The sequence below is a fragment of the Drosophila sechellia genome, chromosome 2L (assembly GCF_004382195.2).
Source record: "Drosophila sechellia strain sech25 chromosome 2L, ASM438219v1, whole genome shotgun sequence".
NCBI lineage: Eukaryota > Metazoa > Arthropoda > Insecta > Diptera > Drosophilidae > Drosophila > Drosophila sechellia.
In genome coordinates, this window is record NC_045949.1 from 21,667,142 (window position 1) to 21,685,230 (window position 18,089).

At 34.2% G+C, this 18,089-nt stretch overlaps 5 protein-coding genes across 10 annotated transcripts; 3 read left to right on the plus strand and 2 right to left on the minus strand.

Moving 5' to 3' along the window:
* The first annotated feature begins 1,292 nt into the window (after positions 1-1,292).
* LOC6619342 (lysosome-associated membrane glycoprotein 1) lies at positions 1,293-8,083 on the plus strand. Of its 2 annotated transcripts, XM_002043481.2 has the most exons (4): positions 1,293-1,490; positions 2,696-3,016; positions 6,935-7,156; positions 7,213-8,083. In XM_002043481.2, exons 1-4 carry the CDS (start codon positions 1,424-1,426, stop codon positions 7,551-7,553), a joined length of 951 nt encoding a protein of 316 aa, XP_002043517.2. In that variant the 5' UTR covers positions 1,293-1,423; the 3' UTR covers positions 7,554-8,083. The 2 variants fall into 2 exon arrangements, with proteins under 2 accessions (XP_002043517.2, XP_032573992.1); XM_032718101.1 differs by lacking the exon at positions 2,696-3,016 and having other exon boundaries at positions 1,320-1,490.
* A 1,661-nt stretch (positions 8,084-9,744) lies between these two features.
* On the minus strand, positions 9,745-10,441 carry LOC116801007. 3 transcript variants are annotated; one of them, XM_032718120.1, is made up of 3 exons: positions 10,144-10,441; positions 10,057-10,089; positions 9,745-9,946 (listed from the first exon to the last, which is right to left on the minus strand). In XM_032718120.1, exons 1-3 carry the CDS (start codon positions 10,298-10,300, stop codon positions 9,825-9,827), a joined length of 312 nt encoding a protein of 103 aa, XP_032574011.1. In that variant the 5' UTR covers positions 10,301-10,441; the 3' UTR covers positions 9,745-9,824. The 3 variants fall into 3 exon arrangements, with proteins under 3 accessions (XP_032574011.1, XP_032574005.1, XP_032574006.1); XM_032718114.1 differs by having other exon boundaries at positions 10,006-10,089; positions 10,144-10,440; XM_032718115.1 differs by having other exon boundaries at positions 10,054-10,089; positions 10,144-10,438.
* Positions 10,442-11,743: 1,302 nt separating this feature from the next.
* On the plus strand, positions 11,744-12,911 carry LOC116800459 (lysosome-associated membrane glycoprotein 1-like; the record flags this gene model as incomplete). The annotated part of the gene is made up of 2 exons (XM_032715577.1): positions 11,744-11,984; positions 12,041-12,911. Coding segments are annotated over 2 exons (582 nt in total), but the record flags the coding sequence as incomplete, so codon positions are not given.
* Positions 12,912-14,572: 1,661 nt separating this feature from the next.
* LOC116801004 lies at positions 14,573-15,269 on the minus strand. Of its 3 annotated transcripts, none has more exons than XM_032718108.1 (3): positions 14,972-15,269; positions 14,885-14,917; positions 14,573-14,774 (listed from the first exon to the last, which is right to left on the minus strand). In XM_032718108.1, the coding sequence occupies exons 1-3, from the start codon at positions 15,126-15,128 to the stop codon at positions 14,653-14,655; spliced, it is 312 nt and encodes a 103-aa protein (XP_032573999.1). In that variant the 5' UTR covers positions 15,129-15,269; the 3' UTR covers positions 14,573-14,652. The 3 variants fall into 3 exon arrangements, with proteins under 3 accessions (XP_032573999.1, XP_032573994.1, XP_032573996.1); XM_032718103.1 differs by having other exon boundaries at positions 14,834-14,917; positions 14,972-15,268; XM_032718105.1 differs by having other exon boundaries at positions 14,882-14,917; positions 14,972-15,266.
* A 1,302-nt stretch (positions 15,270-16,571) lies between these two features.
* LOC116800460 (lysosome-associated membrane glycoprotein 1-like) lies at positions 16,572-17,739 on the plus strand (the record flags this gene model as incomplete). The annotated part of the gene is made up of 2 exons (XM_032715587.1): positions 16,572-16,812; positions 16,869-17,739. Coding segments are annotated over 2 exons (582 nt in total), but the record flags the coding sequence as incomplete, so codon positions are not given.
* Between the last annotated feature and the right edge of the window lie 350 nt (positions 17,740-18,089).

Sequence of the window (18,089 nt, forward strand, 5' to 3'; positions counted from 1 at the left end):
CAATAGGCCACTGCAATCGTACTTATCTGTAGTTGCCACTTATGTTGTCCAGTGACATGTTTATTGCAGCCCATAAATAAAACATATTTATAGTTTGCCTACTTATCATGTCTAAACACATATTTAGACACGGCTGCTATAGCTAAAAGGCATTGTATTAATGTAGTTAAAACATTTCATTCCCCAATTTGGTATTCCTAAAAAGCTAATCTATGATCAGGGAGCAGAATTCGCTAGCGATATGTTCAACAAGTTCTGCACTCAATTTAACATTGACCTGCACGTAACATCCTTTCAAGAATCTTCTAGTAATTCCCCCGTTGAACGGCTCCACTCGACACTAACTGAAATTTATAAAATAATACTTGACGCCAGGAAACAACAGAAACTCAAATGCGAACATGACGAGATAATGTCCGAAGCTTTAAGTGCATATTATAATGCTATTCATTCTGCGACTAAACATACCCCCTTTGAACTTTTTAATGGACGTACCCATATATTCAATCAAGCAACCAAGTTCAATAGTGAACATGACTACTTGCGAAATTTAATGAATTCCGCGAAAAATTGTACCCTCTCGTTACCGAAAAACTTTCAAATGACGTTGTCAAGAGAACCCTGAAATTAAATGAAACCCGAACAGACCCTATAGACGTACAACCAGACACTTTAGTCCTTAGAAAGGAAAATAGACGAAATAAAATTACACTTAGGTTCTCAATCCACAAAATCAAACATGACAAGGGCTGCTGATTACCACTACAAACCAAAAATTACATAAATCGAAGAAATAAATCATTTTTGACAATATTACAATATTATATGTTTTTGTATGCCAAATAAATATTAATATTTATATAGATAAAATATTTATATCCATATAATACTTCTATCGATATATTATTTGTACTTAAGTGTCTAAAATACGATATATTAATATTTTGATATTTAATGTTATTCTGGGGGGACATTAAACCTAAAATTTTTATTTTAAGTCAATGAAATCAAGATATGGAAATTAATTTATAAATATTTCCACTGTGTTATTGTTACTGCATAGACCTGTGATAACATTATAACATGTTATATATGCAATTCTTCCGACTGATCAGAAATGAAATGTTTGATAAGAAAATGTTTTAATTGTATTATATTATGTATTTAAGAATATATGTTTTGGTAAATTATAATTATAAGTTTCAATATATATCGAAAGGAAACTTGCTATAGTGGGCATATACTATTATAACGGTTCCATATGGGCTAACTTTATTTTCATTTAGAAATTCGGTCACACTATTGATGAAGAAGGTCATTATAAAAACTAGCTCAGTAGATACGAAAGAGTATATAGTATGTCAGTGAGTGGATAAACGTATAGAAAAACTGCATCACAACTTAAGTCCTATTGCCATCCAATATGTTCGCCAACAAATTGTTGACCTGCTCGGCATTACTAATAATGTTATTATTACTGAGCAACACAGGTGAGTAAGCATATTACAACCCTTTTTTTAACAGCAATGAACTGCGTCGAACTGGAGGCCTTTGTTCAATGTGCTTATCCATCGCAGATTATTTATATATGTATGTCGTTTGTTCATCGCACATAATTTATTTTTCCGGTGGCGTTCACGTAGCCATATGCGTTAGTGTCGTATCTGCGTAATAAAACTTAAACGGGTGAATTTAGAGTTTTGCCTTCGGTGATCAGGGGTTTTAAACCTATTTCAGTGATCTGGCTATCCGTTCAAAACTCTTCGAGAAAAATGGTGTTGCTGACGTTTGTTAACCCCGGACACCATCCATTTTTACCGCCTTCGCTTATCTGCTGTGGCAATTCACATATTCTGTTCATCTCTTGCGGATATTTTATCCACTTTAAATATTTATATGCATGGGAATATAAATCCGCATGTCACATTAAATTTGTAAACACCATATAGCTTCCTTTTTTTTTGTTACTATCTGTCAATTCATATAACAAGATTTTGGGTCATTTGTTCTTTAACAAAGTTAGACATTTGTGCACATAGTACATAAAAAATAATATATGACAATATGACAAACAGTATGTGATAAAATAATAATAGTCGGTTCTCTGACTATCAGATATCCGTTACTCAGCTAGTATTTGTACGAGGAAAATGATAGGCGAATAACAAAAAAATTACTTGGACTGGGCATATGTACTATGTGGGCAGACATATTAAATTAAACAATTTGAAACTTTTTTTTGATGGTGTGTGTGAGAAAATGATTCGGCATAGCAATAGAAAGAAGGATAAATGATAAATGATTAAATCAGAAAATAATTTTTAATGTATAATTTGTAGTGTGTTCTTACTAATCTTATCTTGTAAAATATTTCTATTACCAGCCCGAATTTAAAATTCGATTTATAACTTATAAATTTTTGGTTTTTATAAATATCTGACCATATGTTACGGCACAAAGTAAATTTCATAGGATCTCTTTAACCCACTGAAAATGGAAATAATTTGTAAACAAAGGGTAGTTTCTTGATAAGAGAACAAAGGAAATACAATCAAAGCCAACTATGTACCAAATATGTACATTTTAAGGTCACAACAATTTGAATCTCTAATAAATAATTCTTTTAACGCCAATTTAAAGAAAATGCCGATTTTATAAAGAACACCTTAAATATTTTTAACAATTCTTCTTTTAGTGTTCTCTCAAAAGCTTATTAGCTTGCCGAGAGTCGGTATAAATGTTAGTGATTTCTTTCTGGAACAAGCAAACTCACTGACCAGCAGCCCCTCAACATCTTCGACAACAACTGAGAAACCAATCACAACCAGATCCACTTCTACAATAACTCCAACGAGATCCACCACACCTTCAACGGAATCACCAACGACCACCGCACCAGTGATAAGCACGACCCCTGCCCCTCAAACATATCCGCAACCATCCGTAGGGGCTTGGAATACCTCTTGTATTATGCTTCAAATGGCGGCACAACTTAATTTTACCTATGAGGCTAGGGGTAAGGAAATAAGTCCATGTTTAGATTGCAATCAAATTACGGCATTGGCGAGGTATGGGCAATATTAGATTTTATATAAACTCGTGTCATAATTTTAACATTTTAATGAACGCATTGACATAGATAAGACAAGTATTTCAGTTCAGTTTGAAAGAAGATGTATGTAAGGATAAGGATATATGTATGTATATAATATATATTTTTATTATATAAAAGTTAAAATTAGGATCTTTTTTTAATTAGAATTACAATCGTTTACAACACATATGCATACATCACTGTAGAAGGCTGTATATGTACATATAGAAATGATAATCAAGTTTACAGATAATAATGAGTGATACAGTAATCCAAGGGTAACGTAGGATTATAGCCTTTTAATTAAACATTTAAAAAATGTCTATTTTGGAGGGTTATATTCCGTAAAAAGAAAATTATAAAAATGCGCGTCGAATGAAACTTTATTTGTTAAAATCCCACGCTACGATCTCTTTAAGAACTGATGTCAAACAAAAATACCTCTTTACGAGGTAAAACAAGAGAGAATGATATAGTTGAGTTCCCCTACTATTAGATACCCGTTACTCAACTAGTGTTAGTTAGTTTCATAATTTTTCTGGGATGTCGATAGATAGATATAAAAATTTTTCAAAAGTGTTGGCGGCTTTAGGCCATTATTAGAGTGAGAGTGGCAACAAGTTTTTTGGCAAATCGATAGAAAATTACACGATTAATAAAATTATGAAAACATTTTGCAAAACTAGTGGATTTCTGGAATATCGATAGATATTGGCAAAAAAAATTTGGAAAAAAAAAAATTTGAAAATTGTTCAAAAGTGTACCCGAGACTGTTTTGGGCGTTTTGTTGGCGTGAATGAATTGTTTTGGTATACCGTTAGAAATTGCCAAGGCAAACCATAAAACGAAAAAAAAAATCAAAACATATAAAAGCGTGGGCGTGGGTGAAACGCTTCCTTCCTCCTGTTACATAATTTTCAACGAATTTGTCCGTCTGTCCATATAAACGTCGAGATCTCAGAAACTATAAAATCTAGAATATTGAGATTCAGCATACAGAGTATTAGTCTTGGAAATTTCTATCGGTTTGCAAAAAAACTTTTTGCCACGACTATAACGCTCTAAAGCCGCCAAACCGGTCACGCCCACACTTTTGAACAATTTTTAAATGTTTCCTCTATTTTATTCTCCAATATCTATCGATATTTCAGAAAAATTATGAAGGTTCGCGTTCGCATTCACACTAGCTGAGTAACGTGTATCTGATAGTCGGCGAACTCGACTATAGCATACTCTCTTGTTTTATTCGACATCAGAAGATTTTCGAGAAATAATTATTTTCCTTTGTTGTTCGATACCTAATATTAGGTCTGGAAGTTGTCCGCATAAACATTGTATTACAGTTAAATCTTGATAAATATATATTTGGGATAATGAATATAAACCTAATTGTGTTATACATAAAGACTTCGGAAATCTGAAAAATAATTTTAACAGACTTTACAATATTGAATCTTAAAAGTTATTGATTCGTTAAGTCAAATAACTATTTTAAAACAAAAAATAGCATTTTAAAATGCGATTCTAATAATAATATTAGCTCTGTTTTACCGCTCACTCTGCGGGCTTTTCGAAAAGTTGTGAATTAAATCGAGCATTAGGGTCAGTTGATCTGAATTGGGGAATTTATATACTAATCGCGTAGGAAATTTAGTCATTAAAAGCTGTTTTCCCGAAAAACAATGTGGATTTTCAAAATGGGTGTTTCTGTAGTTTATATCTGTTTAACGAAAAAATTTTATTGATATTTTCTTATAACAAAAATGTTAATTTTGGAGTTCCCCAAACCTTTATTATGAATTGGAGTTTAAACCTTTCATAGCACTGTGTCAAGTAAGAAGTATTATATTAACATAGCGACAGAAGGTCAAGGACTGAATCTAATGAACTAGTGTTCCTGATGAAGATTATACATATATTAGTTGTAGTGCTAGAATTTTTGGTAAAGTAGCTTTTAATTTCCGGTGAAATAATATAACCCTTGAATTTCTTCCTTTTCATTTCCTTTCGAAACATTGAGGATACTTTGTATATTTGAATAATATCGTTACACGGCCATTGGCTAATCCTTGCTCCTTGCACTTACAGTGGGCTACATACATACATAGGCCTTCATACACCAGCTGATTTATACTAAAAATCAAAAAATAATATTTGTTTATGCATTACCGTAAGAAAAAAATGGTAGTAAGTTGTTGCTCTTATTTACCTTAACAATATTACAAAAAGAAACAAACACAATTCCATTTGCTTTTCCTTAGAACTACAAGAAACATAAATAACCACCACAAAAGTCCTTAAACAATTAACTAATAACGCTTTTTTATGTGACCTTTTGACCGTCCTAACGGTACTTTGTTTCCGTTAGCTTTATGTTATATTTTTTTGAATTGCTTAATAATGATTAATCACAAACTGACAAAATGTCGCGTAAGAATTTAGCCATGAAAGGACGCAGACAATTCAATCGACAGAAATACGACCAGAAGCCGGTTAATAATTCAAAATGTAATAGGATGTATTATTTTATATATATGTATATAATTATATAATTATAATTATTATATAATAATATAATTATAATTATTATATAATAATATATAAATTATATTTTTTTATAATTATATACATACATATCAGTCTGAGGTCCGTATGAACGTCGAGATCTCAGGAACTATAAAAGCTAGATGGTTGAGATTCAACAAAGAGATTGTAGAGACAAAGACGGAGCGCAAGTTTGTTGACCCATGTTGCCACGCCCATAAACCACACAAAACTGCCACGCCCACACTTTTGATATTTTGTCACATTTTTATTAGTCTTGTAAATTTCTATCGATTTGCAAAAAAACTTTTTGCCACGCCAACTCTAACGCTGTAAAACTGCTCAAAACTGTCGCGCCCACATTTTTGAAAAATGTTTATAATTTTGTTAGTCGTGTAAATTGCTATCGATTTGCCAAAAAACTGTTTGCCACGCCCACTCTAATGCCCTAAAGCTGCCGAACCGGTCACGCCCACAATTTGGAACAATTTTTAATTTTTTTCTCATTTCATTCCCCAATATCTATCGATGTCCCAGAAAAATGATGAAATTTTGCGTTCGCATTCACACTAGCTCAGTAAGGGGTATCTGATAGTCGGGAAACTTGAGCAGTCTCTCTTGTTTTTAGTTTCAATCTGATGGTGTATTAAAACTTATATAAGAGCATTCTCTCTTGGTTTTATTTTAAATCCGATGGTGTATCAAGACTTACACAAGTTCTACATTGTAAAATATAACTAAATAACCGGCCATGTATACAATTCAACACAAACTAGTCTCTCAGACTTAAAGCAAAGTCTTTCCATTGCAAGTATAAAAATAAGTACGTGCTGTATCAGGCGACAATTTATTGATCCTCTTTTAAAAGTAGACAAAATTAAAATATAACAATTTGTAGTTTTGAAATACGAATTCTATTTTATAAAAATCTCTCGACTCTCATATAGCTGCATAAATGTAAATAGAAAATTGTAAAATTTATAAGTTACTCGTAGAGTGAAAAGGTATACTAGATTATTATTATTATTATAACAGGTAGAAGTAAGCGTTCCCGAATCGAGCACAGAGAAGCTGGGTTCGGTAAAATCAAATTTTTGAAATTTGAAAGCTGGAATCGATTGTCCATCTATCCTTACGGGCAAACGCTTTTAATTAATTATTATTTGTACTGAAATAAGCAATTATACTTCTATCTTCATATAATTTCGTGTTTCTACAGAGTTTATTAAGAAATAACTAAAAAATTTGTATATCTTTGTATAAGAATATCCGACTAACGTAGACTTTTATCTTTAGAGGGAAACTTTACCACCGGTCTATACAACATCCCCAGCAACGCATCTGTTGAAGATGCAGAATGTGAAAGCCATACTACTCAGTTTATTCATCTGATTTGGGGACCAGAAACATCAAAACAATCATTACTAATGTATTTTGATAAAATTAATGACACAACTGTGCTTTCCTCCATCCAAATTCATTTGACTTTGCTGTCCGAGGATTTTCCGGATGCAAAGGGTAAGAATATATATTAAATAGTAGACAGAGACGTGTCCAATAATCCCCAATTTTAGAAAATCAAACAGTTCAGCTTATTACCAGGAGCTCCGGAGAGTTTAAGACACCAGATAAGATGTCGTATCACTGCACGCGTGTTCAGAAGATGAATATGACTGAGACACTCGATGCTGAGCCGTTAATTGGTTGGATCAGCGTCCGTCACGTCCAGGTGGAGGCTTTCCGTAGGGCTAACGACACTGGTTTTTCAGTTGGACACGATTGCGATAGCTCGGAAACTTCGGATGTGGTTCCCATTGCCGTTGGAATTGCTTTAGCTGCATTAATTTTGGTGGTATTAGTATCATATCTGTGTGCTAGGCGTCGTTCCACCTCCCGCGGTTACATGAGCTTCTAATAGAAGAATATCAGCTTAATTGGGCAGGTTGCGAATTAAAGGAGTATGGACAGCAAATTGTTAGAGAGAAATTTAAAATTGATTTTTATAATTGGAAGCCTACATTGATTAGTAGAAGTTGAAGTGGTTTTATTTTTTTTTTTAAGAGGGACATCAAGCTCAGTTGGGTTTAGAGTAATAAAACGGTTCTTTAATACCTTTTTTTTACGTCTCTGTCTTCGTAAGTGTCCGATATTGGTTCTTGTATGCTTATATTTGTGTTTTATTTAATTGGCTTGAGCAATGTAAATGTAAAATAAATAAACATTTTTCTAAATAAATCAACTTCTTTAATGAAGCTACCGTGTTAACCCCAAAAAGGTGATTTGACAGAGGACTCTTCTATCGTTAAGGAAATAAAATGTACGCAATACCAACAAGTATAAATTCTACTCAAATGTTATATTTTTTAACCATTATTATAGGGGCATAGAAATGTTTGTACTCCTGTCCTTGAAACTGTAATAAATAAGATTTAAAAACAAACAAAATGCCGGAAAGGGGCTTATGGAAAAAAACTTATATTTTTTGTATCTTTAATTTTTTAAATAATTTTAATTGATTAATAATAGTGCTGTTCCTGTTGAGATGAAACTATGCGCTCCTGCAGCTTGGCAAGCTGATAAAATACATGACTGTGCTGTGCTGAACTGAACTGGACATCATAAGTTGTTCCTTTAGCAACTCGAAACGTTCCTCGGCTAGTTCATAATCATTCTGAAGTTGCAGAGCTCCTTCAAACCGTTCGCTTGCTAATATTATGTAGTGCGAGCCAAATTCCACTATGCCGGCGTCGATCATTCCTGACGCATTGTTTTTTAGCGATCCGATTTTATGTAACTGGTGTTAACGCATTTCTAGGTTGGCTAACTGAAATATACATTATGTTTGTAATTAAATAATAAATCTTTAACAGTACCTATAAGCTGTAGGGTAGAGTAAAATGACATTTAAATTAGAGTTGATATAGTAAAGAATTAGCAGCAGATAGGTTTTTTAGGTAAGTGCATTTGAATTATCTTTGTGCGTTGTCAGTTGCAATGCTGTCAATTGGGCAGCATTTTTTTCTAGTAAAATCTCTCCGACAAGTTGCGGGATGATCTTTTGAACTGTCAGAAACGAGAATTCTCATTTCTCTTGGAGTACAAGATAGGAGGTAGAAGGTAAAAGGTTGAAGTGCATGCTTGTCTCCTAAACTTGCCACGCCTACTAGGAAGTATATATATTCTTTATCTAGCCAAGTTGTTCTTGCCATGTCCTTCTGTCCACCTGTGTGAACTTTAAATTCTCGGGACTTATAAAAGATTAAAAGTTAAAAAATATTACAAAATGTTTACTTTTTTATTTTATAATTTGCCTTGCCAATTTCTATCAAAATATCAAACACATTTATAGGGCACGACCACTCCGCGCGCCTACAAACTGCACACACTTTTTAGAAATCTTTCGAATGTTATACCCGTTACTCTTAGAGTAAAGGGGTATACTATATTCGTTGAAAAGTATGGTACAGGCAGAAGGAAGCGTTTCAGAACATATAAAGTATTTACATTCTTGATCAGAATATATGAGAACTTTAAAAGCTAGGAGGTTGAGATACAGCATACATATTCTAGAGACATATACGGAGCGCAAGTTTGAGCCATGTTGCCACGGCCACTCTAGCGCCGACAAACCGCACAAAATTGCCACTTCCACACTCCTGAAAAATGTATTGATATTTCTTCACCGTTTTATTAATCTTGTAAATTTCTATCAATTTGCCAAAAAGCTTTTTGCCTATCTATTTGCCAAACAAATTTTTGCCACGCATACTTACGCGCACTAACCCATAACCCAGAAAATGATGAAATGTCGCATTTCTACCAGCTGAGTAACGGGTATCTAATTGTCGAGGAAGTCGACTACAGCATTCTCTTTTGTTTTATTATCGTAAAAAGAATATAGTTCCCTTTTAGACAAAATACATTGGCATACGCTATCTGTAGTAGTATTTGTTATTTAGTAATTTAGTATATGTTATTTATTATTAACGGGTATCTGCTAGTCGGGGTACTCGGCCATAGCATTTTTTTGTTTATTCAGAAATTTTTTCATTTTATCAGTTTACGCTTATCAAACAACGTTAAACCTAAAATCGAATTATCCAAAATGTAAACGATTAACTTATGTATATGCATATTGGAAAAGTGCACCAATTGCAGACTTGTCTATAAATATAATAGGATTTCTTCAAATAGGCAATAAGATTTCGGCATTCATTTCCGCGTCGTCATCAACATCGTCTGTGCTTTGTAGTGGTCGTCCAGTTTTGGGACGTTCTGCGGGAGGTCCCAAAGGATCAAACTGCAGAACTGTAATGATATAAAGTATAATAGGATACAAAATTCGCAGCGGTGTGCCACAACTTTACTGGACGTGTAGGGGCTGTGGGTAGGAGCTACGCTATTAATATGCTCACCACCTTTCAAGTGTTCTTCATTTGACTGTCTGATAGCTATAGGATAAAATTAAAATAATCACTGGAACAGAGTAAAAGGTACGATCTTACATGGCAAGCGGTTGCTAAACCTTGCCGCTGAAGGGAATCGCTGATGCTGGTTTCGATGCTCGCTCTGATGTTCCTTCTGCTGGCTTTGCAGACGGATATATTCCGATGCATACCTCTCATGCAGGTCCCCTAATTCCAGTGACTTAGTAACTTGCATAAGAGCCCGTATGCAAGTTAGGTTGTCTGGAAATCCTGCATGTATCTTTTGAAAAAGACCCAGGTATTGTTTCGTAGGGAGATATGAGTTGCGAAAGCAGCTGGCAATAAGCCGGTTAATAATTCAAAATGTAATAGGATGTATTATTTTATATATATGTATATAATTATATAATTATAATTATTATATAATAATATAATTATAATTATTATATAATAATATATAAATTATATTTTTTTATAATTATATACATACATATCAGTCTGAGGTCCGTATGAACGTCGAGATCTCAGGAACTATAAAAGCTAGATGGTTGAGATTCAACAAAGAGATTGTAGAGACAAAGACGGAGCGCAAGTTTGTTGACCCATGTTGCCACGCCCATAAACCACACAAAACTGCCACGCCCACACTTTTGATATTTTGTCACATTTTTATTAGTCTTGTAAATTTCTATCGATTTGCAAAAAAACTTTTTGCCACGCCAACTCTAACGCTGTAAAACTGCTCAAAACTGTCGCGCCCACATTTTTGAAAAATGTTTATAATTTTGTTAGTCGTGTAAATTGCTATCGATTTGCCAAAAAACTGTTTGCCACGCCCACTCTAATGCCCTAAAGCTGCCGAACCGGTCACGCCCACAATTTGGAACAATTTTTAATTTTTTTCTCATTTCATTCCCCAATATCTATCGATGTCCCAGAAAAATGATGAAATTTTGCGTTCGCATTCACACTAGCTCAGTAAGGGGTATCTGATAGTCGGGAAACTTGAGCAGTCTCTCTTGTTTTTAGTTTCAATCTGATGGTGTATTAAAACTTATATAAGAGCATTCTCTCTTGGTTTTATTTTAAATCCGATGGTGTATCAAGACTTACACAAGTTCTACATTGTAAAATATAACTAAATAACCGGCCATGTATACAATTCAACACAAACTAGTCTCTCAGACTTAAAGCAAAGTCTTTCCATTGCAAGTATAAAAATAAGTACGTGCTGTATCAGGCGACAATTTATTGATCCTCTTTTAAAAGTAGACAAAATTAAAATATAACAATTTGTAGTTTTGAAATACGAATTCTATTTTATAAAAATCTCTCGACTCTCATATAGCTGCATAAATGTAAATAGAAAATTGTAAAATTTATAAGTTACTCGTAGAGTGAAAAGGTATACTAGATTATTATTATTATTATAACAGGTAGAAGTAAGCGTTCCCGAATCGAGCACAGAGAAGCTGGGTTCGGTAAAATCAAATTTTTGAAATTTGAAAGCTGGAATCGATTGTCCATCTATCCTTACGGGCAAACGCTTTTAATTAATTATTATTTGTACTGAAATAAGCAATTATACTTCTATCTTCATATAATTTCGTGTTTCTACAGAGTTTATTAAGAAATAACTAAAAAATTTGTATATCTTTGTATAAGAATATCCGACTAACGTAGACTTTTATCTTTAGAGGGAAACTTTACCACCGGTCTATACAACATCCCCAGCAACGCATCTGTTGAAGATGCAGAATGTGAAAGCCATACTACTCAGTTTATTCATCTGATTTGGGGACCAGAAACATCAAAACAATCATTACTAATGTATTTTGATAAAATTAATGACACAACTGTGCTTTCCTCCATCCAAATTCATTTGACTTTGCTGTCCGAGGATTTTCCGGATGCAAAGGGTAAGAATATATATTAAATAGTAGACAGAGACGTGTCCAATAATCCCCAATTTTAGAAAATCAAACAGTTCAGCTTATTACCAGGAGCTCCGGAGAGTTTAAGACACCAGATAAGATGTCGTATCACTGCACGCGTGTTCAGAAGATGAATATGACTGAGACACTCGATGCTGAGCCGTTAATTGGTTGGATCAGCGTCCGTCACGTCCAGGTGGAGGCTTTCCGTAGGGCTAACGACACTGGTTTTTCAGTTGGACACGATTGCGATAGCTCGGAAACTTCGGATGTGGTTCCCATTGCCGTTGGAATTGCTTTAGCTGCATTAATTTTGGTGGTATTAGTATCATATCTGTGTGCTAGGCGTCGTTCCACCTCCCGCGGTTACATGAGCTTCTAATAGAAGAATATCAGCTTAATTGGGCAGGTTGCGAATTAAAGGAGTATGGACAGCAAATTGTTAGAGAGAAATTTAAAATTGATTTTTATAATTGGAAGCCTACATTGATTAGTAGAAGTTGAAGTGGTTTTATTTTTTTTTTTAAGAGGGACATCAAGCTCAGTTGGGTTTAGAGTAATAAAACGGTTCTTTAATACCTTTTTTTTACGTCTCTGTCTTCGTAAGTGTCCGATATTGGTTCTTGTATGCTTATATTTGTGTTTTATTTAATTGGCTTGAGCAATGTAAATGTAAAATAAATAAACATTTTTCTAAATAAATCAACTTCTTTAATGAAGCTACCGTGTTAACCCCAAAAAGGTGATTTGACAGAGGACTCTTCTATCGTTAAGGAAATAAAATGTACGCAATACCAACAAGTATAAATTCTACTCAAATGTTATATTTTTTAACCATTATTATAGGGGCATAGAAATGTTTGTACTCCTGTCCTTGAAACTGTAATAAATAAGATTTAAAAACAAACAAAATGCCGGAAAGGGGCTTATGGAAAAAAACTTATATTTTTTGTATCTTTAATTTTTTAAATAATTTTAATTGATTAATAATAGTGCTGTTCCTGTTGAGATGAAACTATGCGCTCCTGCAGCTTGGCAAGCTGATAAAATACATGACTGTGCTGTGCTGAACTGAACTGGACATCATAAGTTGTTCCTTTAGCAACTCGAAACGTTCCTCGGCTAGTTCATAATCATTCTGAAGTTGCAGAGCTCCTTCAAACCGTTCGCTTGCTAATATTATGTAGTGCGAGCCAAATTCCACTATGCCGGCGTCGATCATTCCTGACGCATTGTTTTTTAGCGATCCGATTTTATGTAACTGGTGTTAACGCATTTCTAGGTTGGCTAACTGAAATATACATTATGTTTGTAATTAAATAATAAATCTTTAACAGTACCTATAAGCTGTAGGGTAGAGTAAAATGACATTTAAATTAGAGTTGATATAGTAAAGAATTAGCAGCAGATAGGTTTTTTAGGTAAGTGCATTTGAATTATCTTTGTGCGTTGTCAGTTGCAATGCTGTCAATTGGGCAGCATTTTTTTCTAGTAAAATCTCTCCGACAAGTTGCGGGATGATCTTTTGAACTGTCAGAAACGAGAATTCTCATTTCTCTTGGAGTACAAGATAGGAGGTAGAAGGTAAAAGGTTGAAGTGCATGCTTGTCTCCTAAACTTGCCACGCCTACTAGGAAGTATATATATTCTTTATCTAGCCAAGTTGTTCTTGCCATGTCCTTCTGTCCACCTGTGTGAACTTTAAATTCTCGGGACTTATAAAAGATTAAAAGTTAAAAAATATTACAAAATGTTTACTTTTTTATTTTATAATTTGCCTTGCCAATTTCTATCAAAATATCAAACACATTTATAGGGCACGACCACTCCGCGCGCCTACAAACTGCACACACTTTTTAGAAATCTTTCGAATGTTATACCCGTTACTCTTAGAGTAAAGGGGTATACTATATTCGTTGAAAAGTATGGTACAGGCAGAAGGAAGCGTTTCAGAACATATAAAGTATTTACATTCTTGATCAGAATATATGAGAACTTTAAAAGCTAGGAGGTTGAGATACAGCATACATATTCTAGAGACATATACGGAGCGCAAGTTTGAGCCATGTTGCCACGGCCACTCTAGCGCCGACAAACCGCACAAAATTGCCACTTCCACACTCCTGAAAAATGTATTGATATTTCTTCACCGTTTTATTAATCTTGTAAATTTCTATCAATTTGCCAAAAAGCTTTTTGCCTATCTATTTGCCAAACAAATTTTTGCCACGCATACTTACGCGCACTAACCCATAACCCAGAAAATGATGAAATGTCGCATTTCTACCAGCTGAGTAACGGGTATCTAATTGTCGAGGAAGTCGACTACAGCATTCTCTTTTGTTTTATTATCGTAAAAAGAATATAGTTCCCTTTTAGACAAAATACATTGGCATACGCTATCTGTAGTAGTATTTGTTATTTAGTAATTTAGTATATGTTATTTATTATTAACGGGTATCTGCTAGTCGGGGTACTCGGCCATAGCATTTTTTTGTTTATTCAGAAATTTTTTCATTTTATCAGTTTACGCTTATCAAACAACGTTAAACCTAAAATCGAATTATCCAAAATGTAAACGATTAACTTATGTATATGCATATTGGAAAAGTGCACCAATTGCAGACTTGTCTATAAATATAATAGGATTTCTTCAAATAGGCAATAAGATTTCGGCATTCATTTCCGCGTCGTCATCAACATCGTCTGTGCTTTGTAGTGGTCGTCCAGTTTTGGGACGTTCTGCGGGAGGTCCCAAAGGATCAAACTGCAGAACTGTAATGATATAAAGTATAATAGGATACAAAATTCGCAGCGGTGTGCCACAACTTTACTGGACGTGTAGGGGCTGTGGGTAGGAGCTACGCTATTAATATGCTCACCACCTTTCAAGTGTTCTTCATTTGACTGTCTGATAGCTATAGGATAAAATTAAAATAATCACTGGAACAGAGTAAAAGGTACGATCTTACATGGCAAGCGGTTGCTAAACCTTGCCGCTGAAGGGAATCGCTGATGCTGGTTTCGATGCTCGCTCTGATGTTCCTTCTGCTGGCTTTGCAGACGGATATATTCCGATGCATACCTCTCATGCAGGTCCCCTAATTCCAGTGACTTAGTAACTTGCATAAGAGCCCGTATGCAAGTTAGGTTGTCTGGAAATCCTGCATGTATCTTTTGAAAAAGACCCAGGTATTGTTTCGTAGGGAGATATGAGTTGCGAAAGCAGCTGGCAATAAGCCGGTTAATAATTCAAAATGTAATAGGATGTATTATTTTATATATATGTATATAATTATATAATTATAATTATTATATAATAATATAATTATAATTATTATATAATAATATATAAATTATATTTTTTTATAATTATATACATACATATCAGTCTGAGGTCCGTATGAACGTCGAGATCTCAGGAACTATAAAAGCTAGATGGTTGAGATTCAACAAAGAGATTGTAGAGACAAAGACGGAGCGCAAGTTTGTTGACCCATGTTGCCACGCCCATAAACCACACAAAACTGCCACGCCCACACTTTTGATATTTTGTCACATTTTTATTAGTCTTGTAAATTTCTATCGATTTGCAAAAAAACTTTTTGCCACGCCAACTCTAACGCTGTAAAACTGCTCAAAACTGTCGCGCCCACATTTTTGAAAAATGTTTATAATTTTGTTAGTCGTGTAAATTGCTATCGATTTGCCAAAAAACTGTTTGCCACGCCCACTCTAATGCCCTAAAGCTGCCGAACCGGTCACGCCCACAATTTGGAACAATTTTTAATTTTTTTCTCATTTCATTCCCCAATATCTATCGATGTCCCAGAAAAATGATGAAATTTTGCGTTCGCATTCACACTAGCTCAGTAAGGGGTATCTGATAGTCGGGAAACTTGAGCAGTCTCTCTTGTTTTTAGTTTCAATCTGATGGTGTATTAAAACTTATATAAGAGCATTCTCTCTTGGTTTTATTTTAAATCCGATGGTGTATCAAGACTTACACAAGTTCTACATTGTAAAATATAACTAAATAACCGGCCATGTATACAATTCAACACAAACTAGTCTCTCAGACTTAAAGCAAAGTCTTTCCATTGCAAGTATAAAAATAAGTACGTGCTGTATCAGGCGACAATTTATTGATCCTCTTTTAAAAGTAGACAAAATTAAAATATAACAATTTGTAGTTTTGAAATACGAATTCTATTTTATAAAAATCTCTCGACTCTCATATAGCTGCATAAATGTAAATAGAAAATTGTAAAATTTATAAGTTACTCGTAGAGTGAAAAGGTATACTAGATTATTATTATTATTATAACAGGTAGAAGTAAGCGTTCCCGAATCGAGCACAGAGAAGCTGGGTTCGGTAAAATCAAATTTTTGAAATTTGAAAGCTGGAATCGATTGTCCATCTATCCTTACGGGCAAACGCTTTTAATTAATTATTATTTGTACTGAAATAAGCAATTATACTTCTATCTTCATATAATTTCGTGTTTCTACAGAGTTTATTAAGAAATAACTAAAAAATTTGTATATCTTTGTATAAGAATATCCGACTAACGTAGACTTTTATCTTTAGAGGGAAACTTTACCACCGGTCTATACAACATCCCCAGCAACGCATCTGTTGAAGATGCAGAATGTGAAAGCCATACTACTCAGTTTATTCATCTGATTTGGGGACCAGAAACATCAAAACAATCATTACTAATGTATTTTGATAAAATTAATGACACAACTGTGCTTTCCTCCATCCAAATTCATTTGACTTTGCTGTCCGAGGATTTTCCGGATGCAAAGGGTAAGAATATATATTAAATAGTAGACAGAGACGTGTCCAATAATCCCCAATTTTAGAAAATCAAACAGTTCAGCTTATTACCAGGAGCTCCGGAGAGTTTAAGACACCAGATAAGATGTCGTATCACTGCACGCGTGTTCAGAAGATGAATATGACTGAGACACTCGATGCTGAGCCGTTAATTGGTTGGATCAGCGTCCGTCACGTCCAGGTGGAGGCTTTCCGTAGGGCTAACGACACTGGTTTTTCAGTTGGACACGATTGCGATAGCTCGGAAACTTCGGATGTGGTTCCCATTGCCGTCGGAATTGCTTTAGCTGCATTAATTTTGGTGGTATTAGTATCATATCTGTGTGCTAGGCGTCGTTCCACCTCCCGCGGTTACATGAGCTTCTAATAGAAGAATATCAGCTTAATTGGGCAGGTTGCGAATTAAAGGAGTATGGACAGCAAATTGTTAGAGAGAAATTTAAAATTGATTTTTATAATTGGAAGCCTACATTGATTAGTAGAAGTTGAAGTGGTTTTATTTTTTTTTTTAAGAGGGACATCAAGCTCAGTTGGGTTTAGAGTAATAAAACGGTTCTTTAATACCTTTTTTTTACGTCTCTGTCTTCGTAAGTGTCCGATATTGGTTCTTGTATGCTTATATTTGTGTTTTATTTAATTGGCTTGAGCAATGTAAATGTAAAATAAATAAACATTTTTCTAAATAAATCAACTTCTTTAATGAAGCTACCGTGTTAACCCCAAAAAGGTGATTTGACAGAGGACTCTTCTATCGTTAAGGAAATAAAATGTACGCAATACCAACAAGTATAAATTCTACTCAAATGTTATATTTTTTAACCATTATTATAGGGGCATAGAAATGTTTGTACTCCTGTCCTTGAAACTGTAATAAATAAGATTTAAAAACAAACAAAATGCCGGAAAGGGGCTTATGGAAAAAAACTTATATTTTTTGTATCTTTAATTTTTTAAATAATTTTAATTGATTAATAATAGTGCTGTTCCTGTTGAGATGAAACTATGCGCTCCTGCAGCTTGGCAAGCTGATAAAATACATGACTGTGCTGTGCTGAACTGAACTGGACATCATAAGTTGTTCCTTTAGCAACTCGAAACGTTCCTCGGCTAGTTCATAATCATTCTGAAGTTGCAGAGCTCCTTCAAACCGTTCGCTTGCTAATATTATGTAGTGCGAGCCAAATTCCACTATGCCGGCGTCGATCATTCCTGACGCATTGTTTTTTAGCGATCCGATTTTATGTAAC

What these genes read in the sequence shown, in the direction of transcription:
- LOC116801007 (XM_032718114.1), bottom strand. Translation starts at nt 10,300, where the DNA reads ATGCAAGTTACTAAGTCACTGGAATTAGGGGACCTGCATGAGAGGTAT. An exon ending in GTTTAGCAACCGCTTGCCAT is followed by an intron (nt 10,090 to 10,143) that starts GTAAGATCGTAC and finishes TTTATCCTATAG; the next exon opens with CTATCAGACAGTCAAATGAA. An exon ending in CCACAGCCCCTACACGTCCA is followed by an intron (nt 9,947 to 10,005) that starts GTAAAGTTGTGG and finishes ATATCATTACAG; the next exon opens with TTCTGCAGTTTGATCCTTTG.
- LOC6619342 (XM_002043481.2), top strand. Translation starts at nt 1,424, where the DNA reads ATGTTCGCCAACAAATTGTTGACCTGCTCGGCATTACTAATAATGTTA. An exon ending in ATTATTACTGAGCAACACAG is followed by an intron (nt 1,491 to 2,695) that starts GTGAGTAAGCAT and finishes TTCTTCTTTTAG; the next exon opens with TGTTCTCTCAAAAGCTTATT. An exon ending in TTTTACCTATGAGGCTAGGG is followed by an intron (nt 3,017 to 6,934) that starts GTAAGGAAATAA and finishes TTTTATCTTTAG; the next exon opens with AGGGAAACTTTACCACCGGT.
- LOC116801004 (XM_032718103.1), bottom strand. Translation starts at nt 15,128, where the DNA reads ATGCAAGTTACTAAGTCACTGGAATTAGGGGACCTGCATGAGAGGTAT. An exon ending in GTTTAGCAACCGCTTGCCAT is followed by an intron (nt 14,918 to 14,971) that starts GTAAGATCGTAC and finishes TTTATCCTATAG; the next exon opens with CTATCAGACAGTCAAATGAA. An exon ending in CCACAGCCCCTACACGTCCA is followed by an intron (nt 14,775 to 14,833) that starts GTAAAGTTGTGG and finishes ATATCATTACAG; the next exon opens with TTCTGCAGTTTGATCCTTTG.